The 22,033-nt window shown below is 47.0% G+C and overlaps 1 protein-coding gene across 14 annotated transcripts in view; it reads left to right on the forward strand.

Moving 5' to 3' along the window:
• TDRD6 (tudor domain containing 6) overlaps nt 1-22,033 on the forward strand; it is a 2,679,339-nt gene that overhangs the window by 725,422 nt on the left and 1,931,884 nt on the right. For 13 of the 14 annotated variants that reach the window (XM_078647669.1, XM_078647663.1, XM_078647665.1 and 10 more), the window contains exon 3: nt 12,080-12,178. The exons of the other annotated variant lie outside the window; for it this stretch is intronic. In XM_078647669.1, the coding sequence (XP_078503795.1) occupies nt 12,080-12,178 (99 nt within the window). The remainder of the gene's footprint in view (nt 1-12,079; nt 12,179-22,033) is intronic. 14 annotated transcript variants of the gene reach the window in all.

Genomic DNA, 22,033 nt, shown 5'->3' on the forward strand with positions numbered 1-22,033 from the left:
GTGCGCTCCCTTTGAGCCACTTCATTCCTGTCCTCTCCGTCTCCTGACTTTAAAGACGGCCTTCCTGGTTGCCATCACCTCTGCCAGGAGGGTGAGTGAGCTCCAGGCTCTTTCTGTCAAACCTCCTTTCATGTCTATTCATCCAGACAAGGTGGTTTTGAGAACTAGACCTTCTTTCCTGCCCAAAGTAGTCTCTATTTTTCACATCGGGCAGTCCATCACCTTACCTTCCTTCTTCCCGCCTCCGCATCCTTCAAAGGATGAAGAGCGGCTCCATCGTCTGGACCCAAAACGTGCGCTTTCATTTTATATGGATCGCACACGCCAGTTCCGGGTGGATGACCAACTGTTTGTTGGCTACGTGGGTGCGAAGAAGGGAAGGGCGGTACATAAACGGACCATCTCTCGGTGGGTCATTCTGTGCATCAAAGCGTGCTACTCTTTGGCTCGGAAGGAGCCTCCTGTTGGGCTGAGGGCCCATTCCACTCGGGCCACGGCGGCTACTACTGCCCTGGGCCGGGGAGTCCATTTGCAGGACATTTGCCAGGCGGCTACGTGGGCCTCGCTGTACACCTTTGCGAGGCACTACTGCCTGGACAGTCAAGTCCGGAGGGATGGCTTCTTTGGCCGTTCGGTCCTCCAGGACTTTCTGGTGTAGGTTTGTATTGGTTCGCAGACCCACCACCGGGGTTGGTATTGCTGGGGTATCTATTCTAAGGTAAGGAATCTAATACTAACCTGTTTCTTTCAGATGAACAAGTTACTTACCTTCGGTAACGATATATCTGTAAGAAACAGTAGTTAGTATTAGATTCCTTACCGCCCCACCCATCCTCCCCGTTCTGCGAACTGATACCTAGGGTTAAGGACATCCCTTTCGGGGCCCTAGTTTCAAATGGCACCAGTGTTGGTTCTCACGTGGCTCTGCGTGTGCTGGCGCGGAAAAGCTATGTGCAAAGAACTGACATCAGCGCGCGGAGGCGGCGTCTATATACTCCAGCGACGTCATCACGGCGCACGACGCCAACGACGGACGCGGAGCCGCAGGGGACGCCTGCAGACGACGCCTACCGACGCGCAGGGGTACTGCTACGCAAAAGTTTCCGGATCCAGACTGGCGCCTGGGGATATTCTAAGGTAAGGAATCTAATACTAACTACTGTTTCTTACAGATATATCGTTACCGAAGGTAAGTAACTTGTTCGTTCAGACGGTTAGCGCAGGACGCTGTGCAGGCTTGCACCAATCTGTTCCAGAATCTGGGGCTCACTTTGAACAGAGAAAAATCCAGGCTGATGCCCTCAAGAAGAGCACGGTTCCTAGGAGCAGTGTTAGATTCAAGGCTCTCGAGGGCGTTTCCTACTCAAGAGAGGATAGAGAACCTGCAAAGGTTGGCACGAAACCTTCGGGGAAAAAGGTGTCTTTCTGTACGCAGCTACAAGTCGCTGCTAGGGGTGATGTCATCATGTATTCCCTTAATTCCACACTGCAGACTGCGGATGCGTCCCCTGCAGGAACAACTGGACCTCCAATGGAAACAAGCGCACAAATCTTTCGAGGACAAGGTGGTTGTCACTCGGGAGATGAAAGAGGCAGTGATTTGGTGGTCGCATCAAGACAATTTGTGCCAAGGTCTATCCTTCGCAAGCGTACCATCGCCTCAAATACTAACGAGGGATGCGTCATTGGAGGGATGGGGAGCAGTGATGCAGGATCGGCAGGTCAGCGGCCATTGGTGGTCTCGCGAGCAAAAACTGCATATCAATCTGTTGGAGCGGAGAGCGATCAGGCTAGCTCTTCAAGCCTTTCTTCCGCGACTCCAGGGTTCACAAGTGCTCATCCGGACGGACAACACCACAGCTATGCATTATGTGAACAAAGAAGGAGGAACGAGATCACTTCTCTTGTCGCGAGAAGCTCAACAGATATGGGAATGGTCAATTCTTCAGAGAATTTCACTAAAGGCGGAGCACTTACCAGGAGTGCTGAACGAAGGCGCCGGCAGACTGAGCAAGTTATCCTCAGTCAGTCACGAGTGGGAACTAAAACAGCAGGTTCTGGATCTACTATTTCAGACATGGGGCACACCGGAGGTGGACCTATTTGCAACGCCAACCAACAAGAAATGCCGGTCATACACTGTGAGAAGTTGGCCTGATATATGATGCTCACTAATTCTAGTGATCACCTTTGTATCAGTCCAAACAACCCCTTATGGTGATTGGTTGTAAGTCAACCTGATAGACCAGCTATCCTAGTAGCGTGGACAAAAGCAGTCTTTAGGCTAAACTCTTTTGGCATGTGAAGCCAGCTGTTTTACCACAATATAACCCCTTGAATACCAGATGAAAGGACAATAAACGATATATTTATTAATAACAACACCTCTGAACTCTTTGAGGTCAGAGGGCTACGCACATGACAATACTACAAAAGGAATACAAGTTCGCACAATATTTACACGAGTGCCTTAGGGGCACGACAAACCATATACTCAAAACAATGGAATGCGAGGAAGGAAAGTACTGTAAGGAGATCCAGAGGCTGGAGGATCGGTGGGACTACGCTTCAAACTAGGTAAGTAAGGAGCAGGAGGCCCACGGGACTCACGTGCAGAGTGGAAACTCTCACGCGGGATGCGTACCAACGTCTATGGATGCTACAGTTTACAAAGTTACGGATTCCGGACGAACCCGGCTGGATGGAGGGAAAACAGTGGACCTGGACACTAGGATAGTGAACACAGACTTCAGCACCTAGAAGCTTTAGTTACCTAACCCACAGGCTGTGGGTGCATAGGGTTGAAGTAGTGTCGGGTTTGCTGCGTTGATCCCGGTGATGCCTGAAACAAGAAGTTGCTGGCAGGCAGCCAGATGGAGGAGTCCGGTGGTTCCAAGGATGGAACTGGAAGATGGAAGTCCTGAAAAGGAAGGGGACAGAGTCTTGGTCACTAGCCAGTGACGGTGCTGGAACCAGGACGGAACCAGATGCTGTCTCCGCGTTCAGGTGGAAGAAGGGTCGCTTCTCTCTGTAGGTGCGCGGACCAGGAGCTGTTCTTCACGACCAGGCTGGAGGCAATAGCTGTCCACGTAGTCTGCTGCTGTTGGCGGTGTTGGATCGTCGATCTGGACAACAGGCCTTGGCTAATGCAAGCCACGCGGTGGAACAAAGCTGGCGTCTTGTGTGAACCAGGAGGGTCCGGGGTGCTTCTCTTTCTCAAGGAAGCAAGGGCCAGTCTGGGGGACCAGACTAGCAGTGTCGAAATCTTCGGGTCGTCGTCTCAGAGGTCACAAGCCAGCCGGCAAGTGACCAGACAACAGGAAGGGCAGCAACCAGGCAAAAGGTCCCCACGCAGATCATGGGGATGCTGGGGGGCTGGTCTTTGGTGCAGGAGCTGCGTCGGTGTGGGGCTTCTCAGTCCCCAATGCACTCACTCGAGGAACCCTCAGGGGTCGTGCTGGAAGCGCTGTGCAGGTTTCTTCAAGATGGCCGTCTCCACGTTGCTTGTCGCACCCACGGGTCCCAGCTGTGCTTTGGATGTGGGTAGAGGTCAGAGAGGTCTGGAAGTCCGGGTCTTGTCGAGCTGGGTCGTCGGATTCCGAGATGGAAGGACTTTGCAGCAAACCGCACAGGAGCTTGATGGCGCCTGCGAAGCAGGATGGTCACTCCCTGACCATAGGGGAGGTTCTTCAGTCTTCTGGTGTCCAGGAGGTCGAAGGTCAAGAGTTCTTCGTGGAAGTTGTCAAGAGTAATCTAATCTGGAATGGGACCAGCTCCTACCTTTGTTCAGCTAAAGGGGGCTGCACTACGACTAGGTCCCTCCTCTGGGTGCGACCAGGAAGGGGGGTGGCTACACCCCCTTTCCTTTGTCCAGTTTCCCGCCAGAGCTGGGGCTGGAGTGCCCCAGCAACTGGTTGGAACTGGTGTATGCACAGGGCACCTTGTGTGCCCCAGGCATGTCTCATTCCTTTCAGCCTTGGCCTACCTAATACACAAAATCCTGTCTGGGGTGGTGCTAGCACCTCCCAAGGCAGGAAACCCTTTGCCTGAGCCTCCCTTGCTGGAAGCACTCCCAGCAGCAGGAGGTCAGACTTGTCTGTGGTGGCAGCATCCATTTTGTGATGCTGAGGCTCGAGTTAACTTTAACCGGGGTTTACAGTTACATACATGTCGTGTCCCTCTTGCAGGGTGGAATGCTAACCCCGTCGCCAGAATTGGTTAGTATTCCAATTCGTATGACACCTTACTCAACATGTTTTGATAATGCTATGCCAAAGTTAGCATTTAACCGCGAGGATTATAATGCACTTAAGAGTATATGGTATAGCGTTATCATGGAACAGCTATAAGGACTTGGTTCCGCAAGCTGCAAACAGGATCAGCTCATGCCAGAGCACCATTTCACATAATTCCAAGCACTCTGCCTTCAGGATTGACAAGGCCTGCCATAGGAGTGACTGATAGGAATATATGTGTCCATTTTAGGGTTAGATATAGGAATACTATATCTAAAGCAAAGGGTGTTTACATCACCTTGCCCCAGCTCTCGTGCAGCCAGTTGTCAGATTTGGGTGGCCAGCCAGGGGTGGCATAATACATGCTGCAGCCCCTGGTAGGCCCTGGGTACACCTATGCCCTGGATACCTAAGGTATACTGTACAGGGACTGATAAGGTGGCCCAGTACCAATTGGTAAATGCACCTAAGGTACATGCTTGTCAATTTAGAGAGAGAACAGCTAGGCTGTGGGTCTGATTAGCAGGCCCACAGCCAGGGAAAGTCGTAAACCAGTGAAGCAAAAAGCAAAAATCTGGGGTGGCCATGGGATTGCAGACCCCACTCTCCTACATACGCCAGCAGGTTCCACCATCAAGGCTCATTCGGCAATGCCCTGTCGATAGCCTGGACGGGGAGGTTTCTTTATGCGTTTCCACCAATTCCCCTGATACCACGCCTCATCAGGAAGATGAAGACGGAACCATGCAAAATACTCCTAATAGCCCCAGCATGGCCAAGACAATTTTGGTACACAGAACTACATCTGCTGTCGCTAGTTCCTCCATTCCTGCTGGAGGAGGTTCCGGATCTTCTGACAATGTCCGGAGGACAGGTTTGGCATCCAGACCCAAAATCATTACACCTGACTGCATGGCTCCTGACCAGCGAGAATTCATGAATGTCCCTCTTTCCAAGGAGATCAAGGACATCCTGTCTCAGGCAAGAGCACCTTCAACAAACAAGACATACAGATTAAAATGGAAAAGGTTTTGTATTTGGTGTAAAAAGGAAAAGTTTGATCCTTTTACTTCAAAACCTCATCAACTCCTGCCTTATCTACTCTCGCTAGCAAAGTCTAATCTGACCCATTCTACGATCAAGGTCCATTTGGCGGCAATTTCAAGATTCAGGAGATCTGACTCTGGTCCTTCATTATGGTCTTCAAGAATTGTCAAGCAATTCCTCAAAGGCTTGTTCAGGGTCTATCCACCAGTGAGACCTCCTCCTCCAACTTGGCATTTAAACTTGGTCCTGGCTCAACTGATGAAGGAACCATTTGAGCCGATTCACCGCTCAGACTTGAAATACTTGTCATGGAAATTGGCTCTACTCTTAGCCCTGACATCGGCTAGGCGAGTGGGGGAGTTGCAGGCCCTTACTATCCAAGAGCCGTTTTTACAGTTCAAAAGGAACACGGTCATCTTGCGGACGAACCCAAGATTCATTCCTAAAGTTCCTACAGACTTTCACTTAAATGAACCAGTAATTCTAAGACATTTTTTCCAAACCCAGTCACTCCAGCGGAGAAGACATTGCACACTCTGGATTTACAACGATGTCTAAAATTCTACTTAGACCGTACCAAGGAATTTAGAAAGACTTCGCAATTGTTCATTGCCTTTGGTGGTCCAAGCAAAGGTCTCCCTCTGTCCAAACAGGGGATCTCAAGATGGATTTCGAGTGCTATTCTGCATTGCCACAACATAGCAGGAAAACCTCTGGGGGCAGGATCCGTGCTCACTCAACGAGATCAGTGGCATCCTCAACAGCCCTCTTTGCGGGGGTACATATAAAGGACATTTGCAGGGCTGCTACCTGGAGCAGCGTGCACACTTTCACTAAGCATTACTGCTTAGAGTCGTTGCAGCAGGATGATGCGGCGGTGGGCCAGGCTGTCCTGAGGAACCTCTTCAAGTGATTGGTGAGCTTTCCTTTCTATCCCACCTTCCATTGGTAACACATTTTGTGATTTCATTTTTTAATGTTATAAGGTACTTATTTACAAAATGTGTTTATGATGGTTTACTGCTTGCTATTCTGATACAAAAGCATGGGAATCTATGAAAGTTCCAATACTGGGGCAAGAAAACAAGTTACTTACCTGTAACTTTGGTTCCCCAGTATTGGTAACTTTCATAGATTCCCATGCGCCCACCCACCTCCCCGGGGAAAGCTCAGCCTACAGCAAGTAGGGTGTCTAGCACACAACGGCTACGAAAATCTGAGGCTCTGAGGTTCCTTCAGGAAGGTTCCAGGGGTGAGGCTCTTCAAATTTTAGGCATCAGCCAATCGGGTCTCTTTTACAAAAAGAGGCTGATATGTTACAAAAGGGAATGATGCCTAGTCCTTTCCTTTCTCTTTTGTACCTACTACTGTGGTCTTTTTTATTACCGAGACTCCCATTCCGACGACGGGGAATGATACAAAAGCATGGGAATCTATGAAAGTTGACTCTGTAAAACAAAACCAACAGGTTAATGTATAGGTCATAGCAATCCTAATAGATGTATGACTGCAGGAGAAGAGGAAAACTAGAAAGATAGCCTCAAAGGTGCTAGAAAAATCCCCATCAGCCCGCTCAATAGCGGAGCATCGTCATCTGGGTAGTATGGTTGACAATTGTGGTATCCAGTGTGCCCTTCCTTAGGAACAACCTAAGGCTAGCACAACTTGGACCTTCATGTTGACCCTCAACCAATACAGATGCAGACTGGAAGGGTTAAGTTGCAGTGCTCAAAGAATTGTGAAAAAGGAAAGGAAAAAACTTTAAATCCAAGTGTTCTAAAAATACCTACCTTGATGTCATTGGAAAAACTTTATTGGGTCTGACCATCAAGGTGGTATGGTTAAAAGCAGAGTGAAAAATAGCATGCAAGGAATTGCTATTCACCATGAATCTTATTTGGTCGACATGTTTCAGCCTAGATAGGCTTTCTTCAGGACCTATGATGCACTACTGCAACAACAACTTACTGTGTCAAGGAAACTAATAAGTGATTCCAACTCCTCAATATTAGAGAGTCGGAGTGTCTTCTCCTGCATGTAAAGAAATAAAAAGATACAAATGGCAACCATTATTGCTATTTTTCAAGAAGCTATCAAGTGTACAGTACACTGATTACTCCCTTGTTGATCTACTCACCCAAATTGTAGGGAGGAATAGCCTCACCTCACCTGGCACTAGCTCACAGTGAAGGAGGCCACGCACTAAAAAGAAAAGAAGAAAAGAAAGGATAGGATACATACGTTTCATTTAGAGATCCACAAAAGGGACAATTAGTCCTAAAGTTTAGCCTGTAATGGCAACTACAGTGTGGCAACTGCGGGCGGTAGAGGATAGCCATAACACACCTTAACATAAGGGCATTCTATTCTAGTCATAAGTGAAAGGCACGTATTTCAGGGCGACTAACAAACATTTTATCTGCCCGATTGAAAAAAAAGGTGACCAATGTGGTTTGTGCCTCCCATCAGGACACCCACTTAATGATTAAGGCCAGCACCTGCACCCAGACTAGAGTTTCCTTAAAAAAGAAACTGCAAAGATGTAAAAATAGAATATGCAATTCCAAGAGAGACTCCCTGGTGTCCAGATTCTTAGCGAAGAAAGGGCAGAGTCCTGGACTGGCTAACTGCTATGCCTCCTCTCCATCATAGGGAAATCAGGAAAACACGGGGAAAAAAACGAGAGACCCATGTCCTCACCTCTCCGTCGTTGCCTCGCTCCCAGCTATGTTTACAATGGCTACGGGGGGTTTTCCCTCTACACAACATCAGTGGCACTAGACAAGAGGGTAATGTGCAACCGTTTAATCTTGGTTTGCCGAAATCCGCATATTGATGTGACCCGGCGTTAAGCATGGGGATATAACACGCGAGTAAAACATTGGCGTCAATCCTATTGGTCACACGCTAACCAATAGCGGAGCTCCGTTTATCACGTTATCCAATCAGGGCTTATCTCTTTGTATGGATGGTTGCGGAAGCCAGCTGGGCTTTTCTCTTCTGTATTGTACTCTCTGATGGGACGCGAGGGAAACAAACGGTTCTCCTTCACGTCCGCAGTCAGTGTATTTCTTGCTGCTTGACACACGCTGTCTTCACCTCCCCCTCGGCTCACTATTCGGAGCGAGGCAACGACGGAGAGGTGAGGACATGGGTCTCTCGTTTTTTTCCCCGTGTTTTCCTGATTTCCCTATGATGGAGAGGAGGCATAGCAGTTAGCCAGTCCAGGACTCTGCCCTTTCTTCGCTAAGAATCTGGACACCAGGGAGTCTCTCTTGGAATTGCATATTCTATTTTTACATCTTTGCAGTTTCTTTTTTAAGGAAACTCTAGTCTGGGTGCAGGTGCTGGCCTTAATCATTAAGTGGGTGTCCTGATGGGAGGCACAAACCACATTGGTCACCTTTTTTTTCAATCGGGCAGATAAAATGTTTGTTAGTCGCCCTGAAATACGTGCCTTTCACTTATGACTAGAATAGAATGCCCTTATGTTAAGGTGTGTTATGGCTATCCTCTACCGCCCGCAGTTGCCACACTGTAGTTGCCATTACAGGCTAAACTTTAGGACTAATTGTCCCTTTTGTGGATCTCTAAATGAAACGTATGTACCCTATCCTTTCTTTTCTTCTTTTCTTTTTAGTGCGTGGCCTCCTTCACTGTGAGCTAGTGCCAGGTGAGGTGAGGCTATTCCTCCCTACAATTTGGGTGAGTAGATCAACAAGGGAGTAATCGGTGTACTGTACACTTGATAGCTTCTTGAAAAATAGCAATAATGGTTGCCATTTGTATCTTTTTATTTCTTTACATGCAGGAGAAGACACTCCGACTCTCTAATATTGAGGAGTTGGAATCACTTATTAGTTTCCTTGACACAGTAAGTTGTTGTTGCAGTAGTGCATCATAGGTCCTGAAGAAAGCCTATCTAGGCTGAAACATGTCGACCAAATAAGATTCATGGTGAATAGCAATTCCTTGCATGCTATTTTTCACTCTGCTTTTAACCATACCACCTTGATGGTCAGACCCAATAAAGTTTTGCCAATGACATCAAGGTAGGTATTTTTAGAACACTTGGATTTAAAGTTTTTTCCTTTCCTTTTTCACAATTCTTTGAGCACTGCAACTTAACCCTTCCAGTCTGCATCTCTATTGGTTGAGGGTCAACATGATGGTCCAAGTTTTGCTAGCCTTAGGTTGTTCCTAAGGAAGGGCACACTGGATACCACAATTGTCAACCATACTACCCAGATGACGATGCTCCGCTATTGAGCGGGCTGATGGGGATTTTTCTAGCACCTTTGAGGCTATCTTTCTAGTTTTCCTCTTCTCCTGCAGTCATACATTTATTAGGATTGCTATGACCTATACATTAACCTGTTGGTTTTGTTTTACAGAGTGAACACTATTTAGGTTCCTGTAAGCAGACTCCTGGTATCTCTCGTGTTGTCTAGTACTAAGTTGGGGGACAAGGTACCAAAGCAGTCTATAAACACGATTCCCCTCAGGCCCTCCCCTACCTTGTGTGTTTTGATTTAATCTATGAAAGTTACCAATACTGGGGAACCAAAGTTACAGGTAAGTAACTTGTTTTCTTCTGTTGCTCCGTACAATTGGAGATAGTTAAGGAGTGCAAATACCTGGGTATTTGGTTTGAAAAATCTATAATGTGGAAAGTACATTTGAAAGCATTAAAGCTGGGGCTCTATCCTCTGTCCCTCCCGCCCCACACTCCATCCTTCCCCCGCCCCATACTCCATCTCTCCCCCGCCCCATACTCCATCCCTCCCCCGCCCTACACTCCATCCCTCGCCCACACTCCATCCCTCGCCCACACTCCATCCCTCGCCCACACTCCATCCCTCGCCCACACTCCATCCCTCGCCCTCTTGCCCTGTCTATTTCTTTTGCCCTCCCTCTATCTATCGCCCTCACTATCCATCACATCACCACAGCATCACTCAGGGGCACCACAACATCACTATGCGCTACCACAGCATCACTGAACGCTACAGAATCACTCGTCGCCGCCACAACATCATTCAGAGCCACCACAGCATCAATCTGTGCAACCATTCAACAACAACTGATTCAAATATGTTCTCTCAATGTTTCAAACTTTATTACATATGTCACAAAAAAATGTTAATATTTCACTTCTGTTCTTGTATTTTCATCACAATAAAATACACTAAACATAATCTTCCAAAAAGTTATTTTCAAAAGTTTAAGCTATTGCCATTATAAATTACAATAACTTTTATTTAAGTATTAATTATTGAAAAAAATACAACCCCTTGTTATTTTTAATATTAATACATCCAAGTCATGTAAATACAGCACATATTTCATTACAAATGCTGTAGGTGTCACGTTTGCAAAAGTTAACACTATTGGCATTGTAAATGACAGTTATTAATTTCGCTATTTTCAAAACAAAAACAAAAAATGTCATTTACAATACTAATTCCTCTAACTTTACTAATGCGAGACCTATTGCATTGCAAATGCTTGTTCCCGTTGCCAATGGATCGATTTGCAGAATCCGGCCATTTGCAACTGGAAAAATGCTCTTTCTGATGTATATGTATTGCTACCAAATACTGATTCAGTATCGGAAAGGGAAGTCCATTTCAAATACTGAATCAAAATGGTATGCATCAACTTTTGTGACAAAATTCCTGTCACCGAACAGTAATACTTTACCTCCAGTTACAAACTGGGGTAACCTAATAATAAAGGGGATGGAGTCCCTTGGAGACTCCTTCCCCATTGAGAATGTTAAAACAATAGTTGTTGAGAGTAGGCAGTGGTCCCACAGAACTGCCAAGTTTAATTTTTTCTTTTTAAATTTATCCTGTTTTCCTTTAAGGAAAACAGGCTGCATTTAAAAATAAATTGCTTTATTAAAATTGCAGTCGGACCTGGTAGTCTGCTGACCTGTAAGGGCTGCGAATCCTAAAGTGTCGCAAATTGAGACCTACCTCATAAAAATACACGAAGTAGGTCTTTTTGCGCCCCACAAGGAATTGTTAATGAAACTCTTGAGTTTCATACATTAGGAATCCTGACATTCCAATTGTTTCGGAGAGAATCTCAATTAGGAAATCTGTATTCCTAATGTTTGTACATCTGGCCCCCAGATTGTTCCTTAAATAAACATATCATTTCTTTCAATAAATGCTATGTTACTATTATTTTCCGTAACTTGAGCTATCTAAAGGCATACTCTCTGGTGGCCTTTTATTTTATAACACTTTTTCTCGTTTCAAATTCATGTCCTGACGCTGACCTGTATTATGACTTGGCAGTGCCCCCTAATAGCCAAATGTTGGAAGAAGATTGAAGGGGCCCCAACTATAATCTTGGGGGTGTAGGATGGAATCTAAGTGTCACCCAGACAGGCGCTTCTGGGGGTGCTCTATGACCTGGGAGTGAGTTGAGGGGATTGCAGCCTAATGGGTATGCCACCTGTGATCGCCGAAAGGGACATTGCCCAGAAATGGAAAACTGCAGATCCAACTGAACTGGCTGACTGACGAGTGACGATTGATTGTTGTGGATTGTTGTAGATGAACCTATGTACATTGCCGTAGGGTGTCCTTGTAGTCACAAATGGATTTGGCCTGTAACTGGTGGGATTTTGGTCTTGTTTGTCCTGTATTTCAGTAAATCTACAATCTTGTGGGGTTGGTATCTTAATGGACTGTATATATGGGCAACCTGTATTTTTCGTTTACCATAAAACCAATAAAAATAGATTATTAAGACTACTTTTGATCTTTTAACCTGCCTTCTAGAAAGTCCATCAGTTTGTTTGGATGAAGAGCTGTTACCACCAATTGAAACTCTTTTGGACCCCGAGAGCAAGTTGGCAAGTGCATCGGATACATATGAAGGTACTGAATGAAACCGGTTTATTGTTGGGAATATAATTATATTTCACAGCTTTGAGTTGTACTTTATATACACCTCTGTGATACTCAAGGCCATCAGTCTGAGCCTTGAAACAGTTGTTGACCAATATTAGTGATTTACAAAAGACCTTGCTGTTTCACAAGTCCCATCTATTGCCTTTTTGTTTTCTGTCATTCTCGTATTGCACTTTGTGTCACTGAGGTAGAGGATATCCACCATCTGAAGTCGAATTAATAGCTGTATGTTTCCATCTTAGTTAAACAGTTGCATTTATTTAGTTGTCAAATTTGTTTCAGCATCTAAATCAATGGCCCTTAAAAGTTTATATTTTTCTTTTTTAAACGAGTGGCTTTTTGGGTTACTAGAAATAGTAATTTCTGGAAGCCACTGTGCTGCATTCCTAAAATGAGGTAAACTTGTCTAGATTATTCAAGTCAACCAGTTACTTTTTCAAATATGTTAAAGAACATCACATTTTAATACCTTTGCTCTGTTATTATTTTATACAGTGCTCATTCTTGCGTGTTTTTTTGTTCCTGTCCTTACTACTAACTTTGTTTTCCCCTGAGGCGGAAGCCGGGGGTTAGGCTCAAAATCTTTTTAACGTTTTTAAAATGTATTAGTGTGTGTGAGGTTGTGATTGCTACAATCCCACCTTTTTCCTGGCTCCCTCGCCGTGGCTAGATTCCTGATTTCACGCAGGCGCATACAGGGTTGGACGCCATCTTAGGTGTGAAAGAGGTGAGCGCACTAGCTGTTTGCGGTATCCCAGCCCCTTTTCGGCCCTATATAATGAAGACCTATCCCTGCCAGCGGCGTGCCAAAGGTAAGCCCGTTTGCGCCCGACCGAGACCAGGGGCCAACCCCCTGCTCCTTTATTAAAACAGAGGAAGCATTACAGCAGGGATCTCCTATATCACTACGTCCCTCCACACCAGTAAGTTGTTGTCAACACTTCCACCCTCTGGAGACTCCTCGTTTCTGCCCTTATTGTAAGACTGAGCTTATCAGTTCATTGACCAAGCCTGATATAAGGGGCTATCGCATGTTTCTTCTTAATTGTAGGTCCCTCCCAAAACATAGTTTAGAAATATCTCTGCTGCTGGAAGAACTTTGGTCCTGATGCAGTCTTTTTGACTGAAACTTGGTTGACCCAAGACTCCCAGCCGGACCTGGTTCAAGCCCTTATACCAGCCTACCAGATAGCCCGTTTAGATCGCCCTCAGGGTAAAGGCGGAGGGCTTGCTATTATATATAAGGACATCTATGCATGTTGCTGTTTGTCGGAGCCCATCGCTGACTGTGATAGCTTGTCATTTGTTATTGAATTTTCTCCTAATAGTTTTACCGGTATTCTTATTTACCGCCCTCCTGGATCAAGCAAAGCCTTTCAAACAGCTCTCCCCTCTGTTGTGGCAGAACTGGTCACATCTCCTGCAAATTTCACGCTACTCGGAGACTCTAATGTCCATTTTGATAACATCTCAGATACCACCGCCTCAGAAATTGTAGCAAGTCTGGCGGCAATTCGATTGGAGAAACTTGTTCCATCTCCAACACATATTAATGGTCATCTTTTAGACCCAGTATTTAGCAACTGTGAATATCTCAAAGTGGGCACTATTAATCGCCTCCCTTGGACAGACCATTTTCTGGTACCTTTTATTTGGACCACATATAAACCACCCTCTCTCATTTCTATCTCATGTAGAACACGCAATTGGTCTAAGCTTCATGTAGATAACTGGTCCAATACCCTTACCACCACCAGACCCTCACTCCCTTGTGACCCTATCGTTAATAATAATTTGTTTGACAAATGGATTACAAGTTCCTTGGACTCCATTCTTCCCCTCCGCACCTCTGGTTCAAAAAGGCAGCAGAAACAGCGCCCTGGTATTCAGAAGAGCTTAGTGACAAAAAACGTCTTTGTAAGAGATTGGAAAGAAAGTGGCGCATGACCTACAACACTGCGGACAAAGCTACTTACAGGGAAGCCATTAGGACGTATAAATCTGAAATAAAAGCTATACAATCTGCCTTTTTATAATGATAAGATAATGTCGGCCAAGTCCAAGCCTAAAGAGATATACAAGATAGTAAAAACTCTGACCAGGCCTCCATCCCCTTCGGCAGTTAACTACAACCCACTCTCCCGATGCAATGAATTGGCCAACTTCTTTTTCCATAAAGTAAACACAATCTATCTCCCCTTTCTGGACCCAGTTGCAGAACTCCCCACTCAAAGATCTGACACGGCCATGAAAACAGGAGACGCTCTTCAAAACAACTTAGCCCATCTCCTTCTGCTGAATTCTGAAACACTCAAGCTGCTAATTCATCAAATAAAATCTTGCTCCCCATGTGACCCTGCTCCTCCAAGCACGTTGGTCTTGGCCGATAAAGCCATCCTTCCCACACTTATGGAGCTGTTGAACTCCTCCATAATGACTGGGACGGTACCACCGGCTTGGAACCATGCCATGGTTCGGGCATTGCTGAAGAAACCCTCCCTAGATCCGGGCAACCCCAACAACTATCGCCCGATCTCACTTCTCCCCTGGGTAACCAAGATCCTCGAAACACATCCACATCTTTTTAACTCAGTTTCTCGAGCGTAACCATCTGCTTGACGTTTCCCAGACGGGCTTCCGCCCTAAACATGGGACGGAGACTGCCTTGTTGGCCGTAACAGAGGAGGCAAGGCGGATCTTGGATCAGGTATGATCAGTGGCAGTGATCCTACTTGATCGGAGCGCCGCCTTTGACACGGTAAACCATAAAATCCTTCTAAACCGTCTCTTTGACCTAGGAATATCAGGAGAAGCCTTGGCCTGGTTCAAGTCCTTCTTAAGTGATCGAACTTTCCAGGTTTTCGAAGGCACATCTGTCTCTTCAAGCAAGCCGTTGGGCTGTGGGGTGCCGCAGGGCTCTTCACTGAGCCCCACGCTCTTTATGCATACATGAGACCGCTGCCTGGGATTGTTCGTCCACATGGTATTAACATCATTACCTATGCGGATGACACCCAGCTAGTGGTCTCCCTTGTGCAAAAGAGTGGCCTCCAACCACAATCCAACTTAACAACATGCTTGGAACAGGTCAAGAGCTGGATGACGAAGACTTGTTTGAAGCTCAATGATGATAAAACGGAGCTCATGCTCCTTGGCCCATCAGCCCCTTCCACCTTGGAGCGGTTAAGGCCTCCGAGCATGGGCGCCCCTCCCACTTCCAGGGATAATGTAAAAAGCCTGGGGGTGTGGCTGGACAAATCATTGACCTTCAATACACAGGCGACCAAGGTGTCAGCGATCTGCTTTGGCCTCCTCAGGATGATTAAAAAAATCCTTCCACTTCTTCCCTTCGAGGCCAAGCAGATAGTGATACAATGCTTAATTCAATCTCGCCTTGACTTCAGTAATTCCCTGTACCTTGATGCGCCTTAGTATAGTCTGCAAAAACTCCAGCGGACCCAAAACTGCGCAGCTCGCACATTGCTTGGAATTCCACACAGAATTTCGATAAAGCCCGGTCTAAGAGCTCTGCACTGGCTCCCCATTAGGGAGAGAGGTAAGTTTAAATCTATGTGTACTGCTCATCAAGCTTTATGGAAATCTGGCCCAGACATTAGTCACTCCCTGATCTCACCCTATCAACCGAACAAACTACTCCGCTCTTCAAATGCCTTTCTGGCCAAAGTCCCTAGAATTCAGAGAGCTAGAGCAGGAGGCCGATCTTTTGCCTACAATGCTTCCAAATTATGGAACACCCTCCCCCTCCATCTGAGAACCAATTCCAACTTGTTGAGCTTCAGTAAACAGCTTAAGACCTTCTCTTTTCAACTAATTTGACCATCTTCGGATTGCCTCTCTGGAAGACATTGTTTTAGTCCTAGCACCTGGATGCCTCAGGGCAGCTGTAGCGCTTAATAAAACCCCTTTTCTTTTCATTTCATATTGGATGGGACTGGTACACCTATTCACAGTCTAAATCTGCCTCTATAATTTGCTTTCACTGAGAGCACAACAATCCCGGGCAGGTGTTGAGGCCTTCTTGGGCCCACTTTGGTTCTGCATTTTAGTTTTATATCGTACACATTTTAGTAAACCTCGCTTTAGCAATGTTTTTTACATGTTCTTCTTGCACTGCATTATTCTGAGAAGATGCTGCACATGTTGCTTGTTTTTAGAAAGCCTTTCTCGCTATTGAATCGGTGCACTCCGTTCAAGGCTAGGACCACAAAATAAGACCTAGAACTTGCATTACCCGTTTGGAGACCGCTTCTAACATCTAGACATCTCATTGCATCGGAGCTGTACCTCTAACAGTGTTTTTTTTATTCTATAAACTGTGCACTTACCATAAGAGGTCAGAGGAGCACTCCGGTCACAACCATCCTGTAACAAAGGCTGTGTTAGACATGCAGCTCTGCTGACGCTGATCTTCCATTTTGCCGTGAAGTTTGCCAATCCCACCCCAGGCCAAGTCCCTGGGCAAGTTATCCAAGTATGGGGGCACAGATTGGTCAGAGTAGGGTTAGTGATGGGTAAAAATATTTAGAAACCAGACTGCCATGATTGGATTGTTTATTCTTTTCACCGTGTTCGTAATGCTAGTTACATTGCTTTGTTTTACCTGCCTAATGATCAGTTTATTCATTCTTTCTATGCGAGACTACAATGGTTTCAGTAAATGTATTGATAACGTTGTATCTTTCTTGTGTTTACTATGGCCATGCAGAAGTAAGCAAAAAAGGGGTTGCATTGATCATATCCTCCAGGTGGGCTCCAAGGGCAAACTCCTTTGAAGCCATAGCTCCTAGAGTTGAGTGAACCCCCAAACCACTTTGTAGGAGAGTGGGGTCTGCAATCCTATGGTCACCCCAGATTTTTGCTTTTTGCTTCGCTGGTTTGACTTTCCCCGGCTGAGGGCCTGCTAATCAGACCGACAGCCTAGCTGTTCTCTCTCTAAATTGACAACCATGTACTTTAGGTGCATTTACCAATTGGTACTGGGCCACCTTATCAGTCCCTGTACAGTGTACCTTAGGTGTCTACAGCTTTCAGAACCAAGTCCTTTAGCTGTTTCCATGATAACGCTATACCATATACTCTTAAGTGCATTATCAACCTCGCGGTTAAATGCTAACTCTGGTATAACATTATCAAAACATGTCGAGTAAGGTGTCCTACGAATTGGAATACTACCCCCTCGCCAATTCTGGCTACGGGGGTAGCATTCCACCCTTCTAGAGGGACACGACATGTATGTAACTGTGAACACCGGTTAAAGTTAACTCAAGCCTTGGCATCACAAAATGGATGCTGCCACCACAGACACATGTCTGACCTCCTGCTGCTGGGAGTCCTTCCAGGGAGGGCGGCTTGGACAAAGGGTTTCCTGCCTTGGGAGGTGCTAGCACCACCCCAGACAGGATTTTGTGTATTGGGGAGGATAGGCCTGAAAGGAATGAGACATGCCTTGGGCACACAAGGTGTCCTGTGCATACACCGGTTCAAACCAGTTGCTGGGGCATCCCTGCCCCAGCTCTGGCGCGAAACCGGACAAAGGATAGGGGGTGTAACCACCCCCCTTCCTGGTCCCAACCAGTGGAGGGACCTAGTCAGTAGTGCAGCCCCCTTTAGCAGGATAAAGGTAAGAGCTGGTCCCATTCCAAATTAGATTAATCCTGAACTACTCTACAAGAAGAAACTCTGGACTTCGACTTTCTGCTCCACAGAAGACTGAAGAATCTCCCTTGTGGACAAGGAGTGTCCACCCTGCAACTGCAGGCACCATCAAGCATCCAGCGGCTTCACTTTGTCGTCTTCCCTCGAGGATCCAGACTTCAGAGCCCGACGAGACCCAGATTCCCAGACCTCTCCGACCTCAACTCACATCTGCAGCACAGCTGAGATCCGTGGGTGCGATGAGACACGTGGGACCGGCCATCTTGAAAGAAACCTTTGAATCTTTGCTGCTGGTCTTGTTGCTCCAGACTGGCCCTTGCTCCCTTCCAAAAGAGGGTCACCCCGGACTCTCCTAGTCCGCACCAGACGTCTTTTTCCTTCACCGCGTGGGTTGCCTTTGCCAAGGCCTGTTGACTCCAATTCCGGATCCGACACCGCCGACAGCGAGAGCCTGCGTGGGACAGCTCGTGCCTCCATCCTGGTTGTCGAAGACACCTCCTGGTCCACGTGGCTGCAGAGTCAAGCGTCCACTCTTCACCTGATCGCGACGACAGCACCTGGTTCCTTCCTGGTTCCACACCGGTCACTGGCTAGTGACTTTGAACACTGTCCCCTCTGCTTTCAGGTCCTCTTCTTCACCGATCCACCCTTGGATCGCACCGGACATCTTCCTCCTGGTCGCCTGCAGCATCTTTCCTTTCAGGCTCCATTGACTTCAACGCGAGAACCCGACACACTTTGGCACCTATGCACCCGCAGCCCGTGGGTGAGGTAACGAGAGCATTGCGGTGCTCAAGGGTAGTTTAACTGTCCTAGTGTCCAGTTCCACAGTCGTTTTAGTCCTACCTAGTCAGGATTGTCCGTACCTACCTTTTAACTTGAACTGTACTGTCCATAGACGTTGTTACGCATCTCGCGTGTGAGTTCACACTCTGCACACACGTTTCGTGGGCCTCCTATTACTTACCTGAAGTTAGTGTAGCGTGGTCCCATCGATCCTACAGCCTCTGGACAGCTCCATTCCTTTTATCGACTTTCACATTCCACTTACTTAGTATATGGTTTGTCGTGCCCCTAGGGCACCATTGTAATTTTGTGCAACTTGTCGTATTTTTCGTAAGAGATTGTCATGTGCTTAGCCCTCTGACCTCATAACGAGTTCAGAGGTGTTGGTATTAATAAATATACTGTTTGTTTTCATAACAACCTGTGTGGTGTCCTTTCATCTGGTATTCAAGGGGTTATATTGTGGTAAAACAGCTGGCTTCACATGCCAAAAGATTTTAGCCTAAGACTGCTTTGTCCATGCTACCATTAGGATAGCTGGACTGATACAAGGTGATCACTAGAACTAGTGAGCATCATATATCAGGCCAACTTCTCACACACTTGGTATCAATACTAGCGTTCTTGCATGGTCCACCGGGCCCACCTAGCGATGGTAGGTGAAAAAACCGACATTAACCTTTTTCTTTAACGCTAATCAACAACTGTTTCTTCATGGGGGCGGATGTCTGCCGTCGTAGCCTCCATAATTCTTAATTAACCTCACCATGCACATCTTTTTGGAATCTGGATAATAAGTGACCAGTCTAGAATTGCATTTCATAAGTCTAGAAATATGGAAAGAATTCCCCTCTGGGGTAAATACTCCACCCGTTCTATCCAATGCTGTGATGTATGACACTCCAGCATAAAACCAGACAGAATGGCTAGAATGGCCGGCAACTCCTTCCAGGAGAGAGATTTATTAGATTGCCAAGACAAGAATGGGTTAAGAACTCTGACGTCCCACAGAAGAGAATATTTGGGTTCCGGAGGAAGAGAGACTAATGCCGTGCAAGAGCTTTTACACCAAAGGTTGCTGCCCTACCGGCTGACCGCCAATCTGCGAGCGCCTAACCCAAATTGCAGACCTGGCGGTATGGACCTATATGCAAGCCTGTCCGATGCCAAAGAAGCAAGGAAGTTCAAGATATGGACAACTTCATGGGATCCAAACGTCTGACACCAGCCCAACACCACCGAGCTCATGCAGATCTAGAATGCTTGACTGTGCGATCTGTCCATGCCTTGGAGAGGAGGGATGCAGCTGGCCTCTAAATGCCTGGCACTTTCCATTGTTCCCTGTAATCCTCCATGCCTTAAGAAACGGAGGCCCCTCCAGCACTAGATGGGGTTTCCTTTCCAGGTCTTTGAAACATCTAGAAAGCAGGGAAGGATTGCAAAATCGCAAGAAAGTTCCAGAAGAACTGGATACCAGACTTGCGATTTCCAGTTCTGGGTCACTAGAACCATGTCTGACCCCTGTCATCCTACATGGGCCGTGAGGATCATGATCGACATTTCCCTGAATGGAGGGAAGGCATATCCCGTATCTGTTGCCAGTCCTGGAGGAAAGCGTCTGTGGCTGTCGCCCCTGGATCTGGATGCCATCTGAAATACTTTGAGAGCTGGTGGGATGCAAGGAGTCCACCCTAAATGGGGCCCCATTTGTCATTGAGAGCCTGAAACACTCATGGGTGTAGACGCTAGAGGTTCATATCGTGGAGGTGTTGAGTGCCAGTCGGCTACCTGATTGACGGCACGTGGTAGGTGTTCCGCTTACACGGAAATCTGGTTTGCTGGTCAATAGTCCCAGAAACTGCAGGCTACATCCGACAGGTTCTTGGCTCAAGTATGTCCAAGATGTTTTATGTAGTGGACTGCTGCTACTTTGTCCATCTTGAGGAGGATACAGCAGTGCTTTTAGTCTTTGGTCCTGCACCGGAACGCAAATGATCAGCCAGGAGTTCGAGACAATTGATGTACATGAATCGTTCTTGAGAAGACTATCATCCGCTGGCATCGGACTCTATTACCAAATCCAGGAGGGAGCCGAAGATCACAGCCATTCCAGGCTTACATATGAGCCAACCACCATTGGATCCCCCTCTTGTACGCCCTCTGACAGGGGAACCTTCTGAGAATGTGATACCCTTCCTGAGATGAAAGGCTTTAAGCCTTTGTAGGGCCTAGTAATGTAGCGGCCCTTTGAAAATGGCTTGGATTGACGACTACAAATGCCCCACCACACTTGCTATCTGGCATAGGGAGGTGGGGGCTCTGGCTGCCGGACGCCGCAGCTCTTGCTTGATCCTGGTAAACTTCCAGGAGTGAATACTGATGCTGTACTCTGACAGTCTGCCACGAACTCCAGCGAACGAAAAGGTATATTAGCTGACAGCTGACTAATGCTGCTGGTTTATGGTGAAACCGAGGGACTAGGAGAGATTGCCATCTGTAGTTGCAGTGGTAGGTTCAGAGGGTATTGTTCCATAAAGAGGATGTCTTCTAGGTAGATCAGACGAATACCCTGGATCCGGAGGAAGTCTACCACTGGGCACATTAACTTGGTGAAGCACTACAGGGCGGAGGACTGACCATAGGAGGGATTGGTGAATTCAAACTTACCCCTCCGCCATTGAAACTGACAGAAGTGGTGGTGGGGAAAGAAAGATGGGGATGGTTAAATAAGCGTCCTTGAGATCCAGGCATACGATCCATTCGTTGGGTAGGAGATCTGTGGCAGATGGATGTCTTCAATCTTGAAGTGACTTAAAAACAGCTGCTAGTTAAACTCCTTCAGCCCTTCTTGGGATCACACATTTATTTGCCTAAGAAGGTAGCCATGTGCTCATAGATGTTGGGTGTGATTGCCTCTTTTTCCCACAGAGATGGGCGTGGGCACTCTGCCTGCAGGCAGTAGTAGATTTCTTTATCTAGCAGCTTAGAAATCTGTCCCGTGACAAAGGCCACAACCTTGTCTGCAGGAACCCATTTTGAGGATCAGGATTCATCAAGCGCTCCGGGTCCAGCATATTGGAGAGGGTCCCTCGAGGCATCCTCTCCTGGCACATCTTGTGCATGATGGGGAGAGGGGCGCCATGGGCGAGATCCCGTCTCATGCTCCCTATTTGAGCCAGAGGGTGAGTGATGCTTGCGGGGACGTGGGTGGGAAGGAGGGGTAAAGGGTCCCTGGTGGCCCGAACTCTGAAGGCCTGGGTTCCTGGGGTTCCAGTCCAGCAAATTTGCCGATCGATGCCTGGCGCATGTTTACTCTTGCACTTGGGGAGCGGTGCTGGTGGGGTGGTCCCTCCCGTAGGT

The sequence above is a fragment of the Lissotriton helveticus genome, chromosome 6 (genome assembly GCF_964261635.1).
Source record: "Lissotriton helveticus chromosome 6, aLisHel1.1, whole genome shotgun sequence".
Lineage (NCBI taxonomy): Eukaryota > Metazoa > Chordata > Amphibia > Caudata > Salamandridae > Lissotriton > Lissotriton helveticus.